This window comes from Crocuta crocuta, unplaced genomic scaffold, assembly GCF_008692635.1.
Source record: "Crocuta crocuta isolate KB4526 unplaced genomic scaffold, BGI_CrCroc_1.0 scaffold20, whole genome shotgun sequence".
Lineage (NCBI taxonomy): Eukaryota > Metazoa > Chordata > Mammalia > Carnivora > Hyaenidae > Crocuta > Crocuta crocuta.
Window position 1 is genome coordinate 7,801,958 of NW_027527932.1, and position 19,836 is coordinate 7,821,793.

General features: G+C 47.4%; 2 protein-coding genes across 3 annotated transcripts in view; one reads left to right on the forward strand and one right to left on the reverse strand.

Annotated features, from left to right (window-relative positions):
• Positions 1-10,742, forward strand: part of NSMAF (neutral sphingomyelinase activation associated factor) — a 47,764-nt gene extending 37,022 nt beyond the window's left edge. The window contains exons 22-30 of the mRNA XM_077751819.1: positions 993-1,051; positions 3,785-3,852; positions 4,655-4,722; positions 5,161-5,284; positions 6,740-6,823; positions 8,186-8,336; positions 8,731-8,833; positions 8,981-9,090; positions 10,035-10,742. Coding sequence (XP_077607945.1) covers positions 993-1,051; positions 3,785-3,852; positions 4,655-4,722; positions 5,161-5,284; positions 6,740-6,823; positions 8,186-8,336; positions 8,731-8,833; positions 8,981-9,090; positions 10,035-10,129 — 862 coding nt within the window. The 3' untranslated portion in view covers positions 10,130-10,742. The remainder of the gene's footprint in view (positions 1-992; positions 1,052-3,784; positions 3,853-4,654; positions 4,723-5,160; positions 5,285-6,739; positions 6,824-8,185; positions 8,337-8,730; positions 8,834-8,980; positions 9,091-10,034) is intronic.
• Positions 10,743-11,218: 476 nt separating this feature from the next.
• The window catches only part of SDCBP (syndecan binding protein), a 34,352-nt gene continuing 25,734 nt past the window's right edge, over positions 11,219-19,836 (reverse strand). Inside the window, exons 5-9 of one of the 2 annotated variants that reach the window (XM_077751821.1) lie at positions 17,442-17,603; positions 15,079-15,254; positions 14,175-14,346; positions 13,373-13,464; positions 11,219-12,379 (exon numbers count right to left, since the gene is read on the reverse strand). In XM_077751821.1, coding sequence (XP_077607947.1) covers positions 12,325-12,379; positions 13,373-13,464; positions 14,175-14,346; positions 15,079-15,254; positions 17,442-17,603 — 657 coding nt within the window. In that variant the 3' untranslated portion in view covers positions 11,219-12,324. The remainder of the gene's footprint in view (positions 12,380-13,372; positions 13,465-14,174; positions 14,347-15,078; positions 15,255-17,441; positions 17,604-19,836) is intronic. The other variant, XM_077751820.1, reaches the window with a different exon arrangement.

Genomic DNA, 19,836 nt, shown 5'->3' on the forward strand with positions numbered 1-19,836 from the left:
AGCAGGTAGATTTGTGCCTCTCACACGGGGGCACACCCACCCTCCCTTCCGATCTCCGATGGTGTCAGAGCTATAACAGAATCACCGTGGATCTCCCCCGAGTGTTGGATTTTACTGATACCGTAGGGGGAAATGTGTCTGCGTAGAAGATTCTAACAAACTTGTGTATGTGGGTATCGAGAGAGAGAGAGAGAGATCAAAGTGCTGAGTTCAACAGGAGTTTTAAAAATAACACCTATACGTCCGAAACACTCGGGCTCGCCGTCAGACCCAGAGGGGTTTTGAGTGCCCAGACGTCGGTGGTGAGGATAGTCACACACCGAGCTAGAGGGGCTGTCCTGTTAGAGGTGAGGAGACGCCAGCTCAGAGACGAGGCCCCGTGTCTTGCTCCGTGGCCACAGACGTCCCGTCTGCCGTGTTGGTGCCTCGTACACCTTTGGTCACGGGCGGAGCTGAAGGTCCCGCTCTGCCTGAGACCGGTGGCACTCCAGAGCACAGCGTCCCGAGAGCTGGGTTCCTCCCTGTGCCTCAGCTTCTCCAAGTGACGCGTAGAGAGAGTCTGAGTCCACGAAGGATCCCGTAGGAGGAAGGGGCAGAACAGCGGCGCCGTCACAGAACAGACGCTGGGTAGATCCGATTCAGCGCGAAGCAAGGGAGGTGCTTGTAAGGAAGAGGTTCAGGGATGTCGGGGGAGGGTCAAATAAAGCAGAATTCAAGGACAGGCGTCCCCAGCTTTCCAGTTGTCAGGGCAGTGTTCAGCTTAGGTGGCGGCGGGGGAGGCCCGGAGCGGGCGCGCGGTGTGGCCGCGGGTGCTGCCCGGCCGCGGCGCCAGGCTCCCGGGCGACGACCTGGTAATGGCGGCCATCACGCATGCGGGACGGGCCAGCAGACAGACGCGACGGGAAGAATTACAGGAACTTGGTGAAATGGAAGGCGGGGCCGTGACGGACACTCGTGTTGACGGCCATGTGTAAACCTCTGCTTTCCCACAGGGCCGTCACAGGAATCGCCGTCACGTGCAACGGCTCTTCCGTCTTCACCACCTCCCAAGGTATGTCCCCCTGCCTGGGAGCGGTTTGCCCGGAAGCATGAACTACCCGAGCTGCTGAAGCTCTCGTTAGCTCTCAGTCCAGGACTCGCACTCGAGTGTGCCGCCTGCACGCAGCGTGCGTTTTGAGCAGCTGTGGTACTTAACTACAGTTCCTTGTAGTTTGCCAGAAGCAGTCACTAAAGTGCCTTTCTGTTGCTAACAAGGTTTCCCAAAATTGAAGGGACGGGGCAGAGAGCGCTTGATTGCCCCTCTCCTTGCTTGGGGGGGCCATTTCTGCCCTGGTGCTCGCTGAGGTGTCCAGCAGAGGGCGCCCCAGAGCACAGCATGCTTTTGGGCGTGAGGGTGCATGTCTGCTGCTAAGCGCTTCGTTTTTGTGCCTTGAGTGGATTTCCGGGTGTTTGGTGTAGAATTCCGCTGGAAATCCAGTTCATACACTATGAATGTTCTTCCACATCATCAGAGCGTATCTTAGCTGTGCCGCTTATGTTTCACAGCTTGTTCTGACAGAGTTAGTGTCTGGCTGTTTTTGAGGGTCCTTCTGTTCTTTAGCCTTTATCAGAGGAAATCCTAGTTTTCATTAAGTTTAGACATGGGGCTTACTGAGCACCTCCAGATAAATCAGATTCACTACACTCAGGTTCTGTAATTGTGGTTTATTGTCTGTGGCTTGCCATTCCTTTCTCTTTCAAGTACTGTCTCTGGTTTCACGAAACAGAATTTTGCACAAAGTATAGAAAATGATTCTGCTGTGGGAGCACCTGGGTGGCTCAGTCGATTGAGTGTCTGATTCTTGATTTTGGCTTGGGTCATGATCCCAGGGTCATGGGATGGAGTTGAGCATGGAGCCTGCTTAAGAGTCTGTCTGTCTGTCTGTCTCTCTCTCTCTCTCTCAGGGTGCCTGGGTGGCTCAGTCATTTAAGCATCCGACGTCAGCTCAAGTCATGATCTCACGGTTCGTGGGTTCGAGCCCCGCATCAGGCTCTGTGCTGACAGCTCAGAACCTGGAGCTGCTTCAGCTTCTGTGTCTTCCTCTCTGTCTGCTCCTCCCCAGCTCATGCACACACACACTCTTTCTCTCTCAAAAATAAATAAACTGTAAAAAAAAAAAAAAGTCTCTCTCTTCCTCTGTCCCTCTCCCCTGCTCACGCACTCGCTCTAAAATAAAATAAAAATAAAGACAAGGATTGTACTGTAGACCAAAGGAAGTTAGCCTGCAGGACACACACGGGCCTTGCTGGGGTCATGGAGACGAGGCTCTGGTAGAAGGAAGCCGCCCGTGTTTCGCCAGGGTCCTGCCCGCCGAACGTGCCAGCGTTTTAACACAAGACAGAAGGCTCTAGGCAGAGCCTGTGCTCGTAGCTGGATGTGTCGGACATGGTCTGTTAAGTCCTTCAGTCCGCTGTCCTTGTAGGACCTTGTAAACCCTGAGTTTCAGGAGTGTCAAGGCTTTACACCGCCGAGGCTTAGTAAGCATTGTATCACTTCCTCGTAAATGTCCCCCCTCCAAAAAGGGGAAAGAGGGTTCTTTTAAGCCAGAAGCTTTTTTTTTTTCTGATTTTTCTCTTCTGTAAATACAGATTTGTAATTCTGATTTATACAAACCGTGATCGTCACCCCAAAGCGACCTTTCTTCGTCCTGTCTGCGGTATATGTGTTTAGTGACGTGCGCACTCGCGAGGACCCGTCACCTGTGAGCCTGGCCCGTACAGCAGCCTTCGACAGGAGCCCCCCCAGCACAGGCAGGGAGCCTTAGGTTTTGAGAACAGCACCTCACCCACCAGGCCGGCTCAGGGCTTTCTGTAGGGGCCCCCAGTTACTAAGCTCACATAGACCCGGTGGTGAATACTCAGAAACGCCTAATAGGAAGGACATTCTTTAGACTCCCCAGCACTGTGGGACAGAGTCTCCGAGTTAAGTATGCCCCACAGGGTAACGTTCCGGTCATGTGCTCACCCTTTAGCTTTGTTTCCAAGCCAGTCCTGGAGAGGGTGACTGTTTTCTGAAGTCTCGGGACTTTGTGTGTATTGGCGTTGCAGAAATGAGGTTGAAATGTGTCAATTTTCCTGCACAGAAGAAATGGCTTAAAACTCACTCCGACCTTCTGTTGATTGTGTTGTATGTTCACCAATTAGGAAACGAGTTGTTACACATTTCAAAAGTGGGGAGTTTGGAGCTCACTGTGATTTTTGTGAGTCTTGGTTTTTAACGAAATTGTTTTGCTCGACTTCTGTTAGGCAAGGACATTATAATCCCTACTTTATTATCCTTTAGAAAGTCAAGTGGTTCTTCCGTAAATGCTAATTCAAGGGTATTACTCCCTAATTGGGTTGTTAAGAAAGAAAAAAAAGATATTGCCAAGATTTTTGTCTTTATGAATGTAAAATTGCTATTTTTACTTCTCTGTAACTTGTGACTCCTGTCGCTGGCGAGGCGGCTCTGCCTTCAGTTGTGCTGAAGTGTGAGCCGTGCGCTGTGCTTGGCCTGTGCCGGACGTGTCGATCTCCTCGTCCAGGGGCTACGGGGCGCCAATCCTAGTGCTGGCCAGATGGGCCGCGGATCAGCTCTCCACCTTCCCCATCACCCCCCACCGGCTCCCTGGCCGCGGATCAGCCCCCCGACTTGCCCCCTGGCTCCCCACACAAGTGTGCTGCCTGCTGGCCTCTGGCTGTTCCCCGACCTCTGCAAGGGTCAGGAAATCTTTCTCATATGTTTGCCTTCTCATTATTACATTAGATTCCACCTTGAAGATGTTTTCTAAGGAATCCAAAATGCTACAAAGAAGTATATCGTTTTCAAATATGGTGAGTTTGTTTTCATGTTGAATTGGCGTTGTGGTGGAGATTCACATAGCAGTTTATCTTCAACACGTGTAATGACATTTCATTTCTTCCCCAGACAATTGGGTTTATTCCTGTGTGGTATCCACAGAATGCCCTAGTTAGATTACTCCCAAATTCAATTTAAAGTTTTTGCAGGGTACGTCTTTCTCATAATACCGTGATTTCAGTTGTAGCCTAGAAAACTTGAAGTGCTACCCAGTAGAATCCTCTACTTCATAAATCTTTCTGGAACTCTCAAACTAAACGTTTCTGTATTTCGTAAATAACTTATGTATTTCTGAGTTGTTAGGACATCTGATACTAGAAACCCAGTTCTTCTGAAAAAGCCACACTTTATTATTAATGTAAACCATCTAAAAGGTTTTGAGATTCCCTAAAGAATTTTCAAAGTCCTCCCTATGCATGGAAGGCTGTAATCCAGAGAGGGTTCTTGAGGATAAAGTCCAGCCCTCACCTCCACCCACCCCACGATTTGCCCATGTTAGGAGTTTCTCCAGCCCAGTGAGAGCCCCCCAGAGCCCCTGAAAACCCTCAGGCCGGTCCACACACACTGCACACACTTGGAATTTCTTTCTATGTTTGGGAAGAAATTAAGCATCTGGAATTGGCCAGTTGAATAAAAACTTCCTAACTATGAGGAAGGCCAAAATAAGCAGAATGTGACCATTAATTTGGGGGAAAGGAGGGTTTACAAGATGATGTCACCACGTTAGGGACTTGCTAATTATCGCAAGTGATTAATGCCAAACCATTTGTATTTTAGGCTTTATCATCTTGTTTGCTTCTGCCAGGAGATGCCACTGTCATAAGTTCTTCGTGGGATAACAACGTGTAGGTACCTGCACGTGCTCCGCGTGTAATTCCTTGCGTGGAGCAGCTGTCTTTGAGGGCGGAAGGCAGGCAGGGACAGGCCTTCCGCTGGGGAGATGCACCTCCTTGTGTTCAGAAAGGAACAGACACTGCATAAGGGTAGTACTGGCGGCTTTGACTGTGAGCATCTGAATCTAATAATTTCTCCAACTGGACTGTTGTACTCTGTGTGTTAAACTGAGGTGAAAACACAGATGAGTCCGACCCGGAGATTATTCGAGTTTTAAATTCAGATTTTGAGTAATTTGGCCTCATAATAGGAGAACAGGTAAATTTGTAAGTCTAGTGGGTCTTAGTAAGTACAGAATTGAACAATATAATATTCCTTGAATATGTGCTTAAGAGTGTTAAACTTAAGCTGGAATGCTTTTTAACAGTTCTCATTATCTTGTATGTTAGCTATTTTTATTCTATAGCATTTGGAAGACGCCAAGACACGTTAATGGGACATGACGATGCCGTTAGTAAGATCTGTTGGCGTGACAGCCGGCTCTATTCCGGATCGTGGGACTCCACAGTGAAGGTTAATATCGAATTTCTAACTTAAAACGTTTGGAGAATGCAAGTATTATAAACCATTCTATCTGTTGTTAATGTGGTCAGTCACTTCACTATTTTTCACAAAGTGTATAAGTGATATATAAAGTTACTAAAAGTTAATGCCTGTTTTTTACGTTAATTTATGTTTGAGGGAGAGACAGAGCAAGCGGGAGCAGGGGAGGGGCAGAGAGAGGGGAGACTGAGGACCCAAAGAGGGCTCTGCACTGCCAGCACAGAGCCCGATGCGGGGCTGGAACCCACGAACTGTGAATCATGACCTAAGCCGAAGTCGGAGGCCCGATGGACCAAGCCACCCAGGCGCCCCTGCCTGTGTTTTTTTAATGTGTACACCTCTTAATAGGAAGTTTTCATGATTTTTGTGCTGTGCGCTCAACCAGGGGGTAAATGATGGAATTCGGGAGACCCAGTTACGGAAAAATACAGCTGGGCCCCTGGTTAACACAGGTTTGAGCTGCTGAGGCCCACTTATCCGTGGATTTTAGTTGGTGAATACATACACTGCTGTAAATCTGTTTTATGATTTCCTTAGCATTGTCTTTTCTCCAGCTTATCTTATGGGAAGGTTACCGTACATAGTAGTCACCTGTTGAGGTTACTGGTAAGACTTCCGGTCAACAGCAGGCCATCAGTAGTTAAGTTTTGGGAGAGTCAAAAGTTATAAGTAGATTTTCAAGTGCATGGCATGTGGGGTCAGAGCCCTGACCCCCTGCATTGTTTAAGGGCCAACTGTATACAGTAGCAGTGCTCTTAATCTCACACGGTTTGAGCTAGCAGTTAACCAGTTAATCAGAAACCGTCAGGCTAAAGTGGGGAATCGTGAACCGAGAGTGCATTCGAGTCCAAGTTAGAACAGACGCTCGTCCGTTCCCCGTTCTGTGGATGTGGGGCCGCCCCTGGCCTTGGCTCTGGAACCCTGCCCAGCTGTCTTGTGAAGGCCACACCAGTGTTCGGCACCCTCAGGTTCCAGTGTGCATCTCTGTAAAAGGAAAGCAAGAGCCTGAAACTATTAGAACTCCTTCAAGAGTTTCAGGATCCCCCCCCTTCTTACAGACAGTGTTCTTGCCCGCACCAAATTCTCCTAATTTTTTCGGCAACTTGCCTTTTCGGGTCTTCTCGAAATACAGCCGCTACAGCACTTGTGCAGTCGGGTTTCCCTAGTTCACACAGAGACCACGGCTGACAACGGCCAAGTTCAGAGGATAGAGACAGACACGGTCCGGTGGGCCCTGGGCAGGCGCCGGCGGCAGGAACGAAGGCGAGGGCAGTGCAGGAAGGGGCCGGAAGCCACGTCGCAGCTTTGTGCTGCTGGCAAGTAGGCGAATTGGGAGCCGGTTGGTCCAGAGCACTTTTCTTGGGTGTGTTAGAAACGCTTTTGCGCTCGATGTCTGCAAATACGTCCCGTGATGCTCCGCTGCAGGTGTGGTCCGGTGTCCCTGCAGAAATGACGTGCCCCAGGAGACACCAGTTCGACACGCTGGCCGAGCTGGAACACGACGTGGGCGTGAGTGTGGGCACTGGGCCACCGCAGCCCGGAGGGCGGGGCCGCGCGAGGGGGTGGGGCTCTTGGCCGTCTTCCCCGCGCTTTCAGTTTCCTGCCTCATTTTACTTCCCTGGTCGGGGAGCGAGGGCTCCCAGCTCTTGTCTTTGACTCGCCTCTCCGCGTTTCCAAGCCTACTTTGTCTTTTTTCCTCCATTTTGCTGTTTCCCTGAGAAGTAGCTACTGTCCCATCCAGTTTCCAAAATACGTTTCTGAGCATGACGACGAATATTTGGATCCCCTCGAACTATCTGGGGCAACAAAGTATGTCTTCTGACACCGAAGTAGGACGGTCTAGCATGACACCCCCAGCAGCCGAGGTCGCGGGCCTGGTGTCGGGCCGCCCAAGCGCACACGAGTAGGCAGACCCAAAGCCGGCCCGCGGCCCCTTGGCCTTCCACTACCGCTGGGTCACAGTGCTGCTTCTCCCACGAGAGCTCGCGGTACTGCGTCTCCTCTGGGTGAACTGGTGTGTGACCTGCAGGGGCGACAGCTGAGCTGAGGTTGAGAACTGTTATGGCGAATGTAATGCTGGGGGCGTGCAGCACTACCCTGGAGAGATGCCCATTTCCCCAGACCCCTCAAATAACATGGATGAGCTGTGCCTGCTCTGGCACCTTGTTGCGATTTATAATTCAGTTATTCTGAAACTCTCAATTGTAGGCAATTAAAAAAAATTTTTTTTAACATTTATTTTTGGAGAGAGTGTGAGTGGGAAAGGGACAGAGAGGAGGTCACGGCTTCCGAAGCAGGCTCCGGGCTCTGAGCTGTCAGCACAGAGCCCGACGCGGGGCTTGAACTCACGAACCGCGAGATCATGACCTGAGCCCAAGTGGGATGCTTAACCGACTGAGGCCCCCAGGTGCCCCGATTTTAGGCTATTTTTTTTTTTTCTAATTTATTTTTGAGAGAGAGAGAGAGTGTGAGCAGGGGAGGGTCAGAGAGAGAGGGAGACACAGAATCTGAAGCAGCTCCAGGCTCTGAGCTGTCAGCACAGAGCCCGATGCGGGGCTCAAACCCATGAACTGCGAGATCATGACCTGAGCCGAAGTGGGATGCTTAACCGACTGAGGCCCCCAGGTGCCCCGATTTTAGGCTATTTTAAAACCACATTACATTTCCCCCGGCAATATTTCAGTTACTGAGTAGCACATGATGGTTTTCACTTCTCAGTAGTTCAGTAGACGATGCAGGAATGCACGTGCATTAGCCCCTCAGGACGCTGTCCACTAGAGCTGAACCTTTATCGCGTCCACACAGGTGAGTCAGCCTGGGAGACAGCTGATGGCCGGAATTCTAAGCGGAATACTTTGTTTCCCTCCTTAGGTAGATACAATTAGCTTGAATGCTACGGGGACGATGTTGGTCTCAGGCACCAGAGAAGGCACAGTGAGTATCTGGGACCTCACGACGGCCACCGCACTGCACCAGATCCCGTGCCATTCAGGGACCGTATGTGATGCTGCTTTTAGCCCAGGTAGTATTATCCTTTTTAATACAGATGACACGGGGGGAGTCGGAATCATTCCTCTAAAATAGTAAGGTGTAGAAAGAACACCAGGCAGCTCTGCCTGTGTCTGAGGCTGCTTCGTGGCAGAACACGGTCCTCTTGGGCCATTTGTACCTTGAGAAAAGCCAGAGTGGACAAGGTTCTGATCCGTCAGCTCAGACACACTGATTCATCACATGCAAACGGCCTCACACCAAAGGGTCCTCAGCCCCGGGTCTTAGACACCAACATCCCAAGGAGAGGGGAGTCCTTGGGGGACTCCGCAGGGGGTCCGCAGGGGGAAGGAGAGGGAGCGCTGTGCCGGAACCACCTGCCACGCGCTTCTGAGGCCGCACCCGCCGTGCCCGGCCTCGTGTTGCAGACAGCCGCCACGTCCTGAGCACGGGTGCCGACGGCTGCCTGAACGTCACCGATGTGCAGACGGGAATGCTCATCTCTTCTATGGCCTCGGACGAGCCCCAGAGGTAGGCTGCCTGGGTTCCTAGCGGGGGGAGACGCCCACCCACAAGGTTGCGGTCATGTCGCTCGGGCGGGCCTTGGCCAGCGTCGAGCGCGCCCCTCCTGCTGGATGAGTGAGTGAGCAGCTGGTTCTTTCTAAATCACTGCTGCAGGTGCTTCATCTGGGACGGGAATTCCGTTCTGTCGGGCAGTCAGTCCGGTGAACTGCTCGTCTGGGACCTCCTCGCGGGCAAAATGAGTGAGCGGATACCGGGCCACACAGGTAAGCCGGCGAGCGCGCGCCTTGACCTTTCTTCCTAAAATGCTGACCTCAAACCTGCTTTTCCCCTGAGGAAACCCCCTCTTCCCGGGCAGCGAAGGCCCTGTTCCCCTCCCTGTAGCCAGTGTTCCCCACCAGCGTCTCGGGCGGCCCATCCCTCAGGACTGACATTTATGGTGATGGACGTTCGACTCCAGAAAGGAAGCTTTTGCATGAACTTCCACGTGGAGCATTAAAAGCCATAGGAAAAACTCCAACTTGTTTTTAAATGCACGCACCAAGTTTTTTTAAAACAACACAAAAGTAATTAATTTGTAGCCCCGTTCTCCTCCTTTAAGGAGCTTTGTCCCGGAGGAGTGGCTCCCCGCGGGGAGGCGGGGGTTTGGACGTGTGTTCGTCATTCTGCCCCGTTTCCCCACCTACTGTCTCTGGGAGACTCATTATATGCTTCCATTTGCATGCTTGCCTCCTGGTCCCCGGAAAGATTCCGGTTTTCCATTCTTCCGGTTTCTACGGTGATAAAGATCAGTTTACCTTCCCACCGTGACCAGTGATTTCCCCTACGTTCTCTTCCCTCCGTCATTCAGTCACATGGCTATTTTTCAACATTCTAAAGTGATCTGTTTATGTCACTCTCAGCGTGCTGGCTTTAAGTAGCATTTGACTCCGTCCGGTAAATGGAACTTGCAGCCTCACGGCAGCCCCTCACCACTTCCCCTCCCGGGTGCCCTGCTGGTGTGCGTATTCGCCCTCGGCCCTGTAGCCCAGTCCTCAGTTATTTGAGCTTTACGTTCAAGGGCTTTCTTACTCCTCACAAGTTCCTCGTGCCAAGCCGTACCGGTCACTTAGACACCGCTTACAGGATGAGAGGAGACAGCGTCGCACTTGACAGCGTCTGTGGGGCCCCGGCCAGCCTGCTGCCTAACCGCACGGTCTCTTTCCCTTAGGTGCTGTGACATGTATGTGGATGAACGAACAGTGTAGCAGTATCATCACAGGAGGGGAAGACCGACAAATTATGTTCTGGAAATTGCAGTATTAAGTGCCTTTTCCTCTCCTGAATGTTAAGTTGAACTCTAATGTATTCTTAAACCAAACTTTGTAATGAACTGGTGAATGTGCAATGATGGTAATTAGAAGTTTTACCACACGAGGTATTTGTGGTTTTAAACTTCCAAAATCGTGGGGACTTCACTCAATGAAAGCCATTGGTTGCCAGCCTCCAGGCAAAAACATGGCGGTGTTAGGGAGACGACATGACGCCTGTAAGGCGGATGGCCATCCCGGGATGCTGGGGGCCAGAAGGCAGGCTTCAGGGGCAAAGAAAAGTAGCCACGAGGTACTCACCGGAGTTGGGAAAACTCTGAAACAACACTGAACTCCGAATTTTCCAAGCACATGTGCAGCACTCTCTGCTACTCCTGAGTCCGTTTTGTCTTCCTTACCGACGAGTTGCTGCCCTGCCCGCTGGGTTTGGGGGGGGTGTGTTCACAGAGTGGTTACTTTGTATGACCTACTGCCCTCAGATTCTAAGAACCTGGGGAAGGATTAGCAATTCTTGTAACAGTAAGTTTACTGTGTACAGGATGGTTTATTTCATTATAGCTATTAAGTGCTCATCTTTTCTACATTAAAAATATTTTTCTGTAATGAAAGCAGTTTTTATTTTCTTAAATGATTACTAAGGCTCGTGCTTTTCAAGAACTTCCAGTATTGGTCCTTCTAGAAAACTGTACTTTGTAAGAATGACCTTCTCATCAGTTTTTTGGAACTATCCTCAGATAATCCAAACTCAGAGAACAAAATGAGGGAAGTAAACCAGGAAAGGTTCGGTTTCCTTTTCTAAATTTCAAGCAAGCTAAGCTGTAAAAGCAACAGAACTGATTTTTAGAGTAAAGCTCTTCTAACAATGTTTTTCAAGATTATATATCTATCTCATAGCCTGAGTGACGGGGCGGGGGCAGGTGGGCGGCATCCTGCTGCTCCGCTTGGAGCGTGCGCGCTGGCCGTCCAGGGCCGCAGGCAGAGGCAGCTAGTGATACTCCCGCGGGCCCAGGGTGTGAGCTTCACGTGCCTGTTTTCTAAGTCGTGCGCGAGGTTGGTGAAAACCACTGTTTCCAAACGATGCATAAACAGACTAAAAGGTTAACTTTATTTATACATATTTAATTAAAACGGAATAGGCACAAACCAAAAAACAAATGAGGATAACGTGTCATTGCCACTTGGTTTGTAGGGAGGGGTCAGGAAATGGAACAAATTACCTGGAAAACATCCTAAGGCCATCCCAAAGTAGCTAGGTTACACAGTTAGAGTAAATGACAAAAGAAGGTATTACTCCACTTAATCTACAAATGAAAAAAAAACAAAAACTTAAAAGAATTTTTACATTTAATATATAGTGATTCATTTCTCAGAAAGTAAGATCAGTAACTTTTGGAAGAAAGAAATCTCCGTGACACGATGACTAGAAAATCTCGAATGCAACTAAGCAGCTATGCGGTGGCTCGTGTGTACCATTAACTGTTCTGGGCCAGGGCACATGGCAGTGTGACAGGGAACTGCATTCTGGGTCTTAGAAAGGCAGCAATAGTGCTATTTTGGCTTTTATTCTAGATGCTGAACACAGTTAAGGCGACAGTTCAAGCATAGAGAGTAAAGGTAGTTACAATTTAATGATGATCAACACAATCTCTTGCACCCTACACTGTATAATGCTTACATGGAATGGAACCAGCATACTTAACTGGCATTTTACACACACGCGCACACATGCACGCGCACACACGCAGAACTAAAAAAGCAATCATTCTACATGTACTATGGTAACACATTAAAAATGCAATTATACCATAGAATTAAAGTAACATGAGCAGCACTACTTGATACACAGGATAAAGGTGATTTGTTCTAACAGAGCTAAGCCTGTATCAGTCATTCTAATCGTAATGGCTTGTAAAAGCATCGGGCTTCCAGTAGAGAAACTATTCTATGAAAATCAGTACATCTGTCCAAAGTTTCACATCTGTAAACCCAGGGTAAGGCTACAACGATCGTGAAGTGTGAACAAGATACCGATCAAACGGGTAAGACTCCCAGCCATGATGTAAGAAAGAAAGGTCTTCATGCAGCATATGCTCTCTGGCTCCTAGAAAGCTTCATGTGCATAATATAAAGTTAAGTTGCCCAAGAAGTAAACTGGAGAAGTTCAGCAAAGTTTCCATTGTGCCATGATGTTTAAACCTCAGGAATGGTGTGATCCATCAGGCTTTTCATGATGCTTGGTGCCATCCTAGGAGAGAGTTTATGAAATACTGAGGTTTGGGCTTTTTTCAAAAAGGCTATGCTGGTCCAAGAAAACTCCCACTCCAGCCTCGCCTTGTTAGAAATCAAGTGGAACTGCGGGGAGAGGGAAGGTCTTTTTAATGAGTTCGGGTCTAAGAGTCTCAGGTAATCTAGTTCACAAAATATCCAGCGTGAAAGTTAGATGAGATATAATTAAGTCCTTGATTATTAACACCAATGACTAAAAAGCAAGGAAAATGAGACACACACCACCGCTGTGAGCCGGGAGGGAAACGGGAAGGAAGAGCCTATCACTGGGGGAAGAGAACTCGACAACTAGTCTGGACTCCAACTTCTTTTTTTTCTGCCCGTAAGAGATTTTGTACTAAGGTATTATGGCTTTACTCTTTGAGATCCTATTTCCACAGGCAAGACAGTCTGAAAAACAGGATCTGAGCTGGCTTGGTAAAAACCGCAGACGGAAGCCAGGACTGTCCAGGGGCTCGGGAAGGGAACGCCGGCCCCCCCCCCACTCCCCCCACGGCAGCTTTCCCGCCCCCCTTCCTGAGGACCGAGGGAGCACCGCGCGCCTCGCCCTGCCTCCTGCGGCGCTTTCGGAACAGGAGCTGTTACTCCTGGCATCCCGCAGGCAAGACTTCTCCGTCGTGGACCCCACGGGATTTCTGCTGAGCAGAGGAAACGCGGGCAGCGACCGTGGTCCGCGTTACTGAAAGCGGAAATGAGAGCCTGCCCGCTCCCGCTCCCGCAGCTCTCTCCTCCCAGAAAATGCCGACATTTCAGAGACGTGTGGTGGATTTTATTCAATACTTGGGAAGCTGTGAGGGCTCATCCTCACCAATTCCTCTGACTTAAATAATTCACTTCAAATTTCTACATAAACACCATGTCATCCCTTAGGTAAAAGAACCAAGAGGTAGGAATTAATAGAAGCACTGTGCTCTCTTTTACCTCACAGCAGGTTTAAGTATTGTCTACTCACCGTTTAATAATATGTTCAAAGATAAAAGCAGGCATGATGGTAATGGTAACTACAGACTCAGATGTGGACAGTATGTCTGCAATTTGAGAGTCCTGTTAAAAACACGTAATGAAAATTAATTCTAAGGCTTTATTTAATAAAATGAAATTACATTATTCTTGGTAAATATGTCTGCATTAGTTTTGCTAGTGATTCCCAAATCTGACCCTTGATATTTGCTATTTTTTCTAGTTTCACCAAGTTTAATTCCACAGAATCGCAATTTTATAGACGGCAACAAAACTGCTAACCGAGTAAATATTGGAGCTAAAAAATCATCTTTTTCATGACTTAAGATGAAATAATTTTCTTCACATCCAAAGCTTCCACACCCCCTTGGTTAACAGTGCATTCCTAACCAAGTTTATGAAACGAGCACATCTCAATGAAAATCTTTAGACCTTAATATAGTCTTAGTTAGGAATCTGAGGAGGGGGAAAATGTGGTACTAGTATACACGGAAACCATTACTCATTTCCCACCATTTCTTGGTTGAAAAAAGCTGAGCAATCATTCATTCAGAATGTCACCAAACCCCTCAGTGCCCACAGGTCCGCACAGATGACAGCGGTCAAGGCCTTTGCCATAGGACGGTAACTCCAGACAACACCTAATTCCCTCGGCCCGAGAGCACAGAGTCCCAGGCCCCACTCCCCCAGGCTCGTGTCTGCTTTGGCAGTCTACGTGAAAACACCACTTAGACAAATGGAAAAGGTGGCGGCTAAAACAAAACCGCAGCACCAGGCAGAAGCGCTGCCCCTACCTTCAGCCCAATGACGTTCTGCCCGTTGACTTCACAGATGTTATGTTCTGTGAGAAGACCATTTCTGGCTGCCGAACTGTCTTTCACTATGGATGTGATCTTTCCATTTTTAAAGATGAAGCCGACGTGTCCAGTACTATCCTTATGCATGGTGATTGTCCGTTCAAAGGGCCTGTGAACATAACGGGCTAAGTGAAAAACTGAATTCTTCCTACTGGTCCGAGTTACTCTTCGAAATTCTCCTTAAAGTAACTATGGTGTTCCATCTGCAAAATGTTTACCAGATACCTACCGTGTAAGAAACTAGAAACAAAATTAGATAAAACCTAAGTTTAACGGAGAAGAATTAAAACCCAACAGCTGACTGTAACAATGTGACATAGGTTGACCCTTAACACCCATGTTAAGGGGCAAGAACACAGAGGCCCTGATTTCATGTGCCACATGTTTAGTTTATCAACTGCTAAATATCACATGCTACCTTTCCACCTTGACCACTAGAGCTTCGGAGCCACCCTAAAGGCCAGGTTTGGTTTTTAGAACTGCCACCCCGACCCGGGGGATCCACAGGGACCCTGGCCCTGGCCGTGTCCAGCCTGTGCCAGATGTCTACACAGTGAACTGCAAAGTGAGGCCAGCGACGCCGTGCGCTTACTTTTCCAATGTTCATTTTCTACTATTTAGAGAAAGAGACAGATCGTAACTTCTTGAAGGATGCATACAGAACCAGAATGCTCTAAAGATTTATTTAAGAAAAAGCTGCACCACACAAATGCAAGACTGTAAGGCTAATCAATACCATCGAATATTCTTCTGCAACACAGGAGCACAGCCACAGAATCTTAAAAGCCCAAGAAAATGGAAAACCAGTCTGGTTTCCATTTCAACTGTCTAGTCAACTTACCGGTCACGAACAGTCATGGTTATCTTCTCTCCAAAAGCCTGTTTGAGCACCTTATGCGCCTTATCAGAGCTCCAGCCTGCACAGTTTTCCCCGTTGATCTGGAGCACTTGGTCCCCAAATCTCAGACCAACCAAAGAGGCTGGAGAATTTGCCTGGACCAGCTGAACAAATACACCCTAGAGAATAAGAAAATAACTTTAGTCATTTACCACTGTTATGATATGATTTAAAAAAAACTTTTTTTAATGTTTATTTACTTTTGAGAGAGAGAGAGAGAGAGACAACGTGCAAAGAGAATGGGTGACACAGAGTCTGAAACAGGCTCCAGGCTCTGAGCTGTCAGCAAAGAGCCCGACGCGGGGCTCGAACCCACAAACCGTGAGATCATGACCTGAGCCGAAGTCAGAAGCTTAACCAACTGAGGCCCCCAGGCGCCCCAATGATATGGTTTAAAAATACTGAAAAGTTAGGTGCCAACTGTTCAGGTTATGGATCTACCCTCGGGGGAAAAAAAACCACTACATGAATATATATGTCATTACTCCTAAAAAAGAAACTAAGATTTTATCAAGACAATGACCCCAAGAAAGAAGGCAAAAATGTAAAAATCTCACTAGTAATTTCTACCTCAAATCATGACCCACCCGACCAATCAGCCCCTTCGTTTTGGAATTAAAATTCTAAGGAAAACAAAGTACGGTTTCTATAAGTGTCTGGGTGGCTCAGTCAGTTAAGCATCTGGTCTCACAGTTCGGGGGTTCAAGCCCACATCGGGCTCTGTGCTGACAGCTCAGAGCCTGGAGCCTGCTTCAGATTGTGTCTCCCTCCCTCTCCAAAATAAACCTTAAAAAAAATTTTTTTTTAAAATGACAGTATGAGGTCATAACTCTCCTTTAGAACTGAAGGACTCCTCAACCCACTGACTAAATTATGGCTAATCAAATGAGATTAAGGTTTATTTAACAGCCTAAAAAGTACATTCAATAATACCACTCCAGTTTTTATAAAGAATCCACTATGAAATAAATACAAAAAACTCAAGTGTAGTCAACAAAGAACTAAACCCACTATACTCCTACAAACTCTCAATCTCAGATGTTGAAATTAAAAAAAAAAAAACAAAAACAAGGGTGTGTGGGTGGCTCACTTGGTTAAGCGTCCAATTGCGGCTCAGATCATGATCTTGTGGTTTATGAGTTCGAGCCCTGTGTTGGGCTCTGTGCTGACAACTCGGAGCCTGGAACCTGCTTCATATTCTGTGTTTCCCTCTCTCACACTCTCTCAAAAATAAGTAAGAGTAAAACTTGGCCAAAACATGAAAGCATCTACAAAGCTCGACCATTTCTCTACTCTTAGGCTGCGTCAGACAGAACTCCTGTCCTGTACCTTACAGTTTACACATGGCAGCACTGAAAACCAGGCGGCACCCTGTGATATGGTCAGAGCAATGACAATGAGTTTTGGCCAAATGGCGAAATCCACTGCAGGGATAAGTGCCATGGAGGCAGGGGCCCGTGAAGAGTAGCTTGTCGTCCAGGACAGAGGAAGGAGCAGCACACACTACTGAAAAGGAAGGGAGAGCAGTGAAGTGAGGGCTCCCGAGAAGCACGGTGATGTGTCCTGCACAGATTACCCGCGAGGCAGGCGGGGCCGGGGCTTCCTGCCAAGATCAGCCTCGGCCACTTACCATGGTGTGATGTACAACACTCAGCATCATCATTATTTTCTACGTGAGAAGGTTGGACACACTGAGCTAGTAAGACTTAAGGCCGGTAAGGAATCTCAGGTAATTCCTAAAACCACGAATCAGGGCAAAGACTGAGCATGTCCGTAACCATCCCAAATGCCTCCCCAGAGAGCAACCGCCCTATTTCATTTCTTCAGTATGGGGAGGTAAGAAGTAGTTACGAAGGTAAAATAATGACTGCCCTAATTAGAAAAGCACTTTTGCTCCAAAACTGACCTATTAAATTCACATTGAAGGATGGAAGTAACAAACCTGCAAACACACTTCCCAAGTTAAATGGTCCTTATTTAAAAAACACACACAAGACCACCAACTCTCACTGGTCAGTCCTCACAGCTACATATGCCCTATTTGAATGTCATAACTTTATCTGGATAATTGTAATCTACGTAGACCAATGAACTTTATTCCAGAAAGGAGACTCAAAAAAAAAAAAACTTCATTTAAAGTGATGAAGTATCAGCTCTGTGGGAAAATTTAAGTTAGTGGATTTAAAATAATCTTGATTATAGATGCAATATAATTAAACCACGTGCACTGTAAATTATTCTAATACTGATCACTTAATATGCCATAAGCTATTCTGACAAACTGAAAGATAATTAAAAATACTTACATTATCTATTGATTTAAGCCTGAGTCCAATCTTCCCATCTTGATCCTTACACAAAATGACTTCACGGATCCCTTGCTTAATTTCTGCTCTACGAATTCCCACGTCATTACCAGTTACGGGAGCCACCATATAGTTCATACTGGAAGGTCTTGCTACCAGCTGCTGGCAAAAACATACACAACGTGTCAATACTTAGAAACATTCTTCATGAAAAAGCCTAAAATGATAATTAACTTGAATCTAGTCAGTTGTGATTTCCCAAAAAGTAACTTGCATACTGTTTCCTTCAAATAAATGGATTTACACAAAAATGACCCTCGCTTTTATTTACTAATTCTTAAGGAAATTTACATTTATCACCTCCAAAAGATGCAATGACTTTCTCCGTTGCCCTCTGAATTCACAGTATACTCTGCTTGTCTTCCTTCAAAAGTATTATCCCTGGGCTTAAAGGCCATTATCACACTCTTGAAAACTCACACATGTTCCAGAAGGTTCTCCCATATATGGTCTGATCTGTAGCCATGTAGTGACCCTTTCAGAGCTTCTGTAAAAGGGAGACCCTCTCACCTCCCAGTGCCACTGTAAGGATCACAGCTGCCTGTCCCAGGCGTGCTGGCACACGGGGTGGAGCGGTCCTTCCGCAGCCTCCACAGGGAACACTTACGGACAGACCAATCGTGTGCACAGACCAGACTGCCCGAGGGTGGCTGCACTTGGAGTTCATGGCCCATACCGGCCCATACCATGTTTCCAGTGTCTCAATGTTCTCAGGTTTTCTTGACCAAAACTGGTTTTCTAGTTCAAGTGGAGCTTTTCCTCAACCAAAAAGACACTGCGGAAAGAGCTTAGCAAGGCTTCTACATTGGAATCTGTCAAAGGAACCTCTGACCTAAGAGCTATGATGCTCAGAGCAGTAGTCACAGGGCTGAAGGAACCTCAGCTACATAATCACCACGGATTGCAATTTTTTTTTCAGAATTTGTGGTAATTATGACTGCATGTCCTGAAGCTAAAAGTCTTAACAGGAGTAATGCGCACATACAATTATACTAGAAATCGGAACACCATACCAGAAAATATTATGTAGAAGATTACAAAGGTTCAAAACGAATGACTACAGCTATAAGAGACACAGGAAAACCAGGTCATGGCACAGAAACAGAAAACTTAAATGAATTATTTTGTTTGGCTGGAATATAGAACAAAAGGGCATGGAAGCTCTGGAGTGGCTCTTACTTTTGAAAAATCTTTATTTTTTCCAGCAATACGTAGATGTTATTATGTGCCCAACACCACATTATCTCTGCTCCCCCCATTCTAAGCAAGCAACCAACTATTTCTGGCAAGGACTACTACAATAACCTTCTAGACTGTCTTCCTGATGGTCCACAAAGCAAAACCCTAAATCTAAAAAAAAAAAAAAAAAAAAAGGAAAAGAAAGAAATCAGATCCCACCACTCCCACAACTCAGGTCCCAATCCCCTACCATGGTCTACAAGGCCACAGACCACCTGTCCCTCACTATCCCTCCAATGCCATCTGCTACTACCATGTTCCACTTTCTTCCTCTACCATCACACAAGTCTTATCTCTCAAGTCCACCAAGTTCATTTCTGCCTGAAAGCCGTCGAGTTCTCTCTGTTCTCTGACTAGATATTCACATCCCTTACTGCCTCATTTCACTCAGTTCGTTACTCCTACGTCAACCTGTCAGAGAACATATATGCTCACTGTACTGACATAGAGCCCTGGTACTTATTCACTTCCTCTCCATTTGGCTCATGTCATAAGCACTGGCTTATCAGTGTACACTGTGTTTCACTAGGGTGTGTGGCGGGGCGCAGGGCATTGCTGTGGTCCACCCCACCTACCACACCAGCCCAGGGCGTGGAACATGTGGGTTTTTAAGCTCCTGGCTCTCATCTCTCATTTAAGGTGCCAGTGGAAGACACATTCTGAGATGGTTCTACCATCCAGGATAGAATACTGCTCTGAATGTGCAACCAAATACATGATGCGGTTGTTTTCAAGACCACAATGAAAGGTCTGGAAACCAGGGTGTGGCTGTGGGAATAGTTCCTCTCACTATTAACATCTAAACACACACAGAACTTCTGCAGCCTGTCCCCTCACCTTGAGCTCTATGGTGTGAAGGTCTTATTTACAAAGGAGGAACGCCTCCGCCTGGGAACATGACACTGTCTCCCCGGAATGAGAACGTCACCTAACCATTGTCTTGGACTTCATATGCCACTGAACAGAGGCAGGCAGACGTTACTAAATTGGCTGGTGTGATTAATTCTGGTACCAAGCGAAACTGGGTTGCTACTTGATAATGGGTTCTAGACTATGTTTAGAATTCATGGGGCGCCTGGGTGGCTCGGTCAGTTGA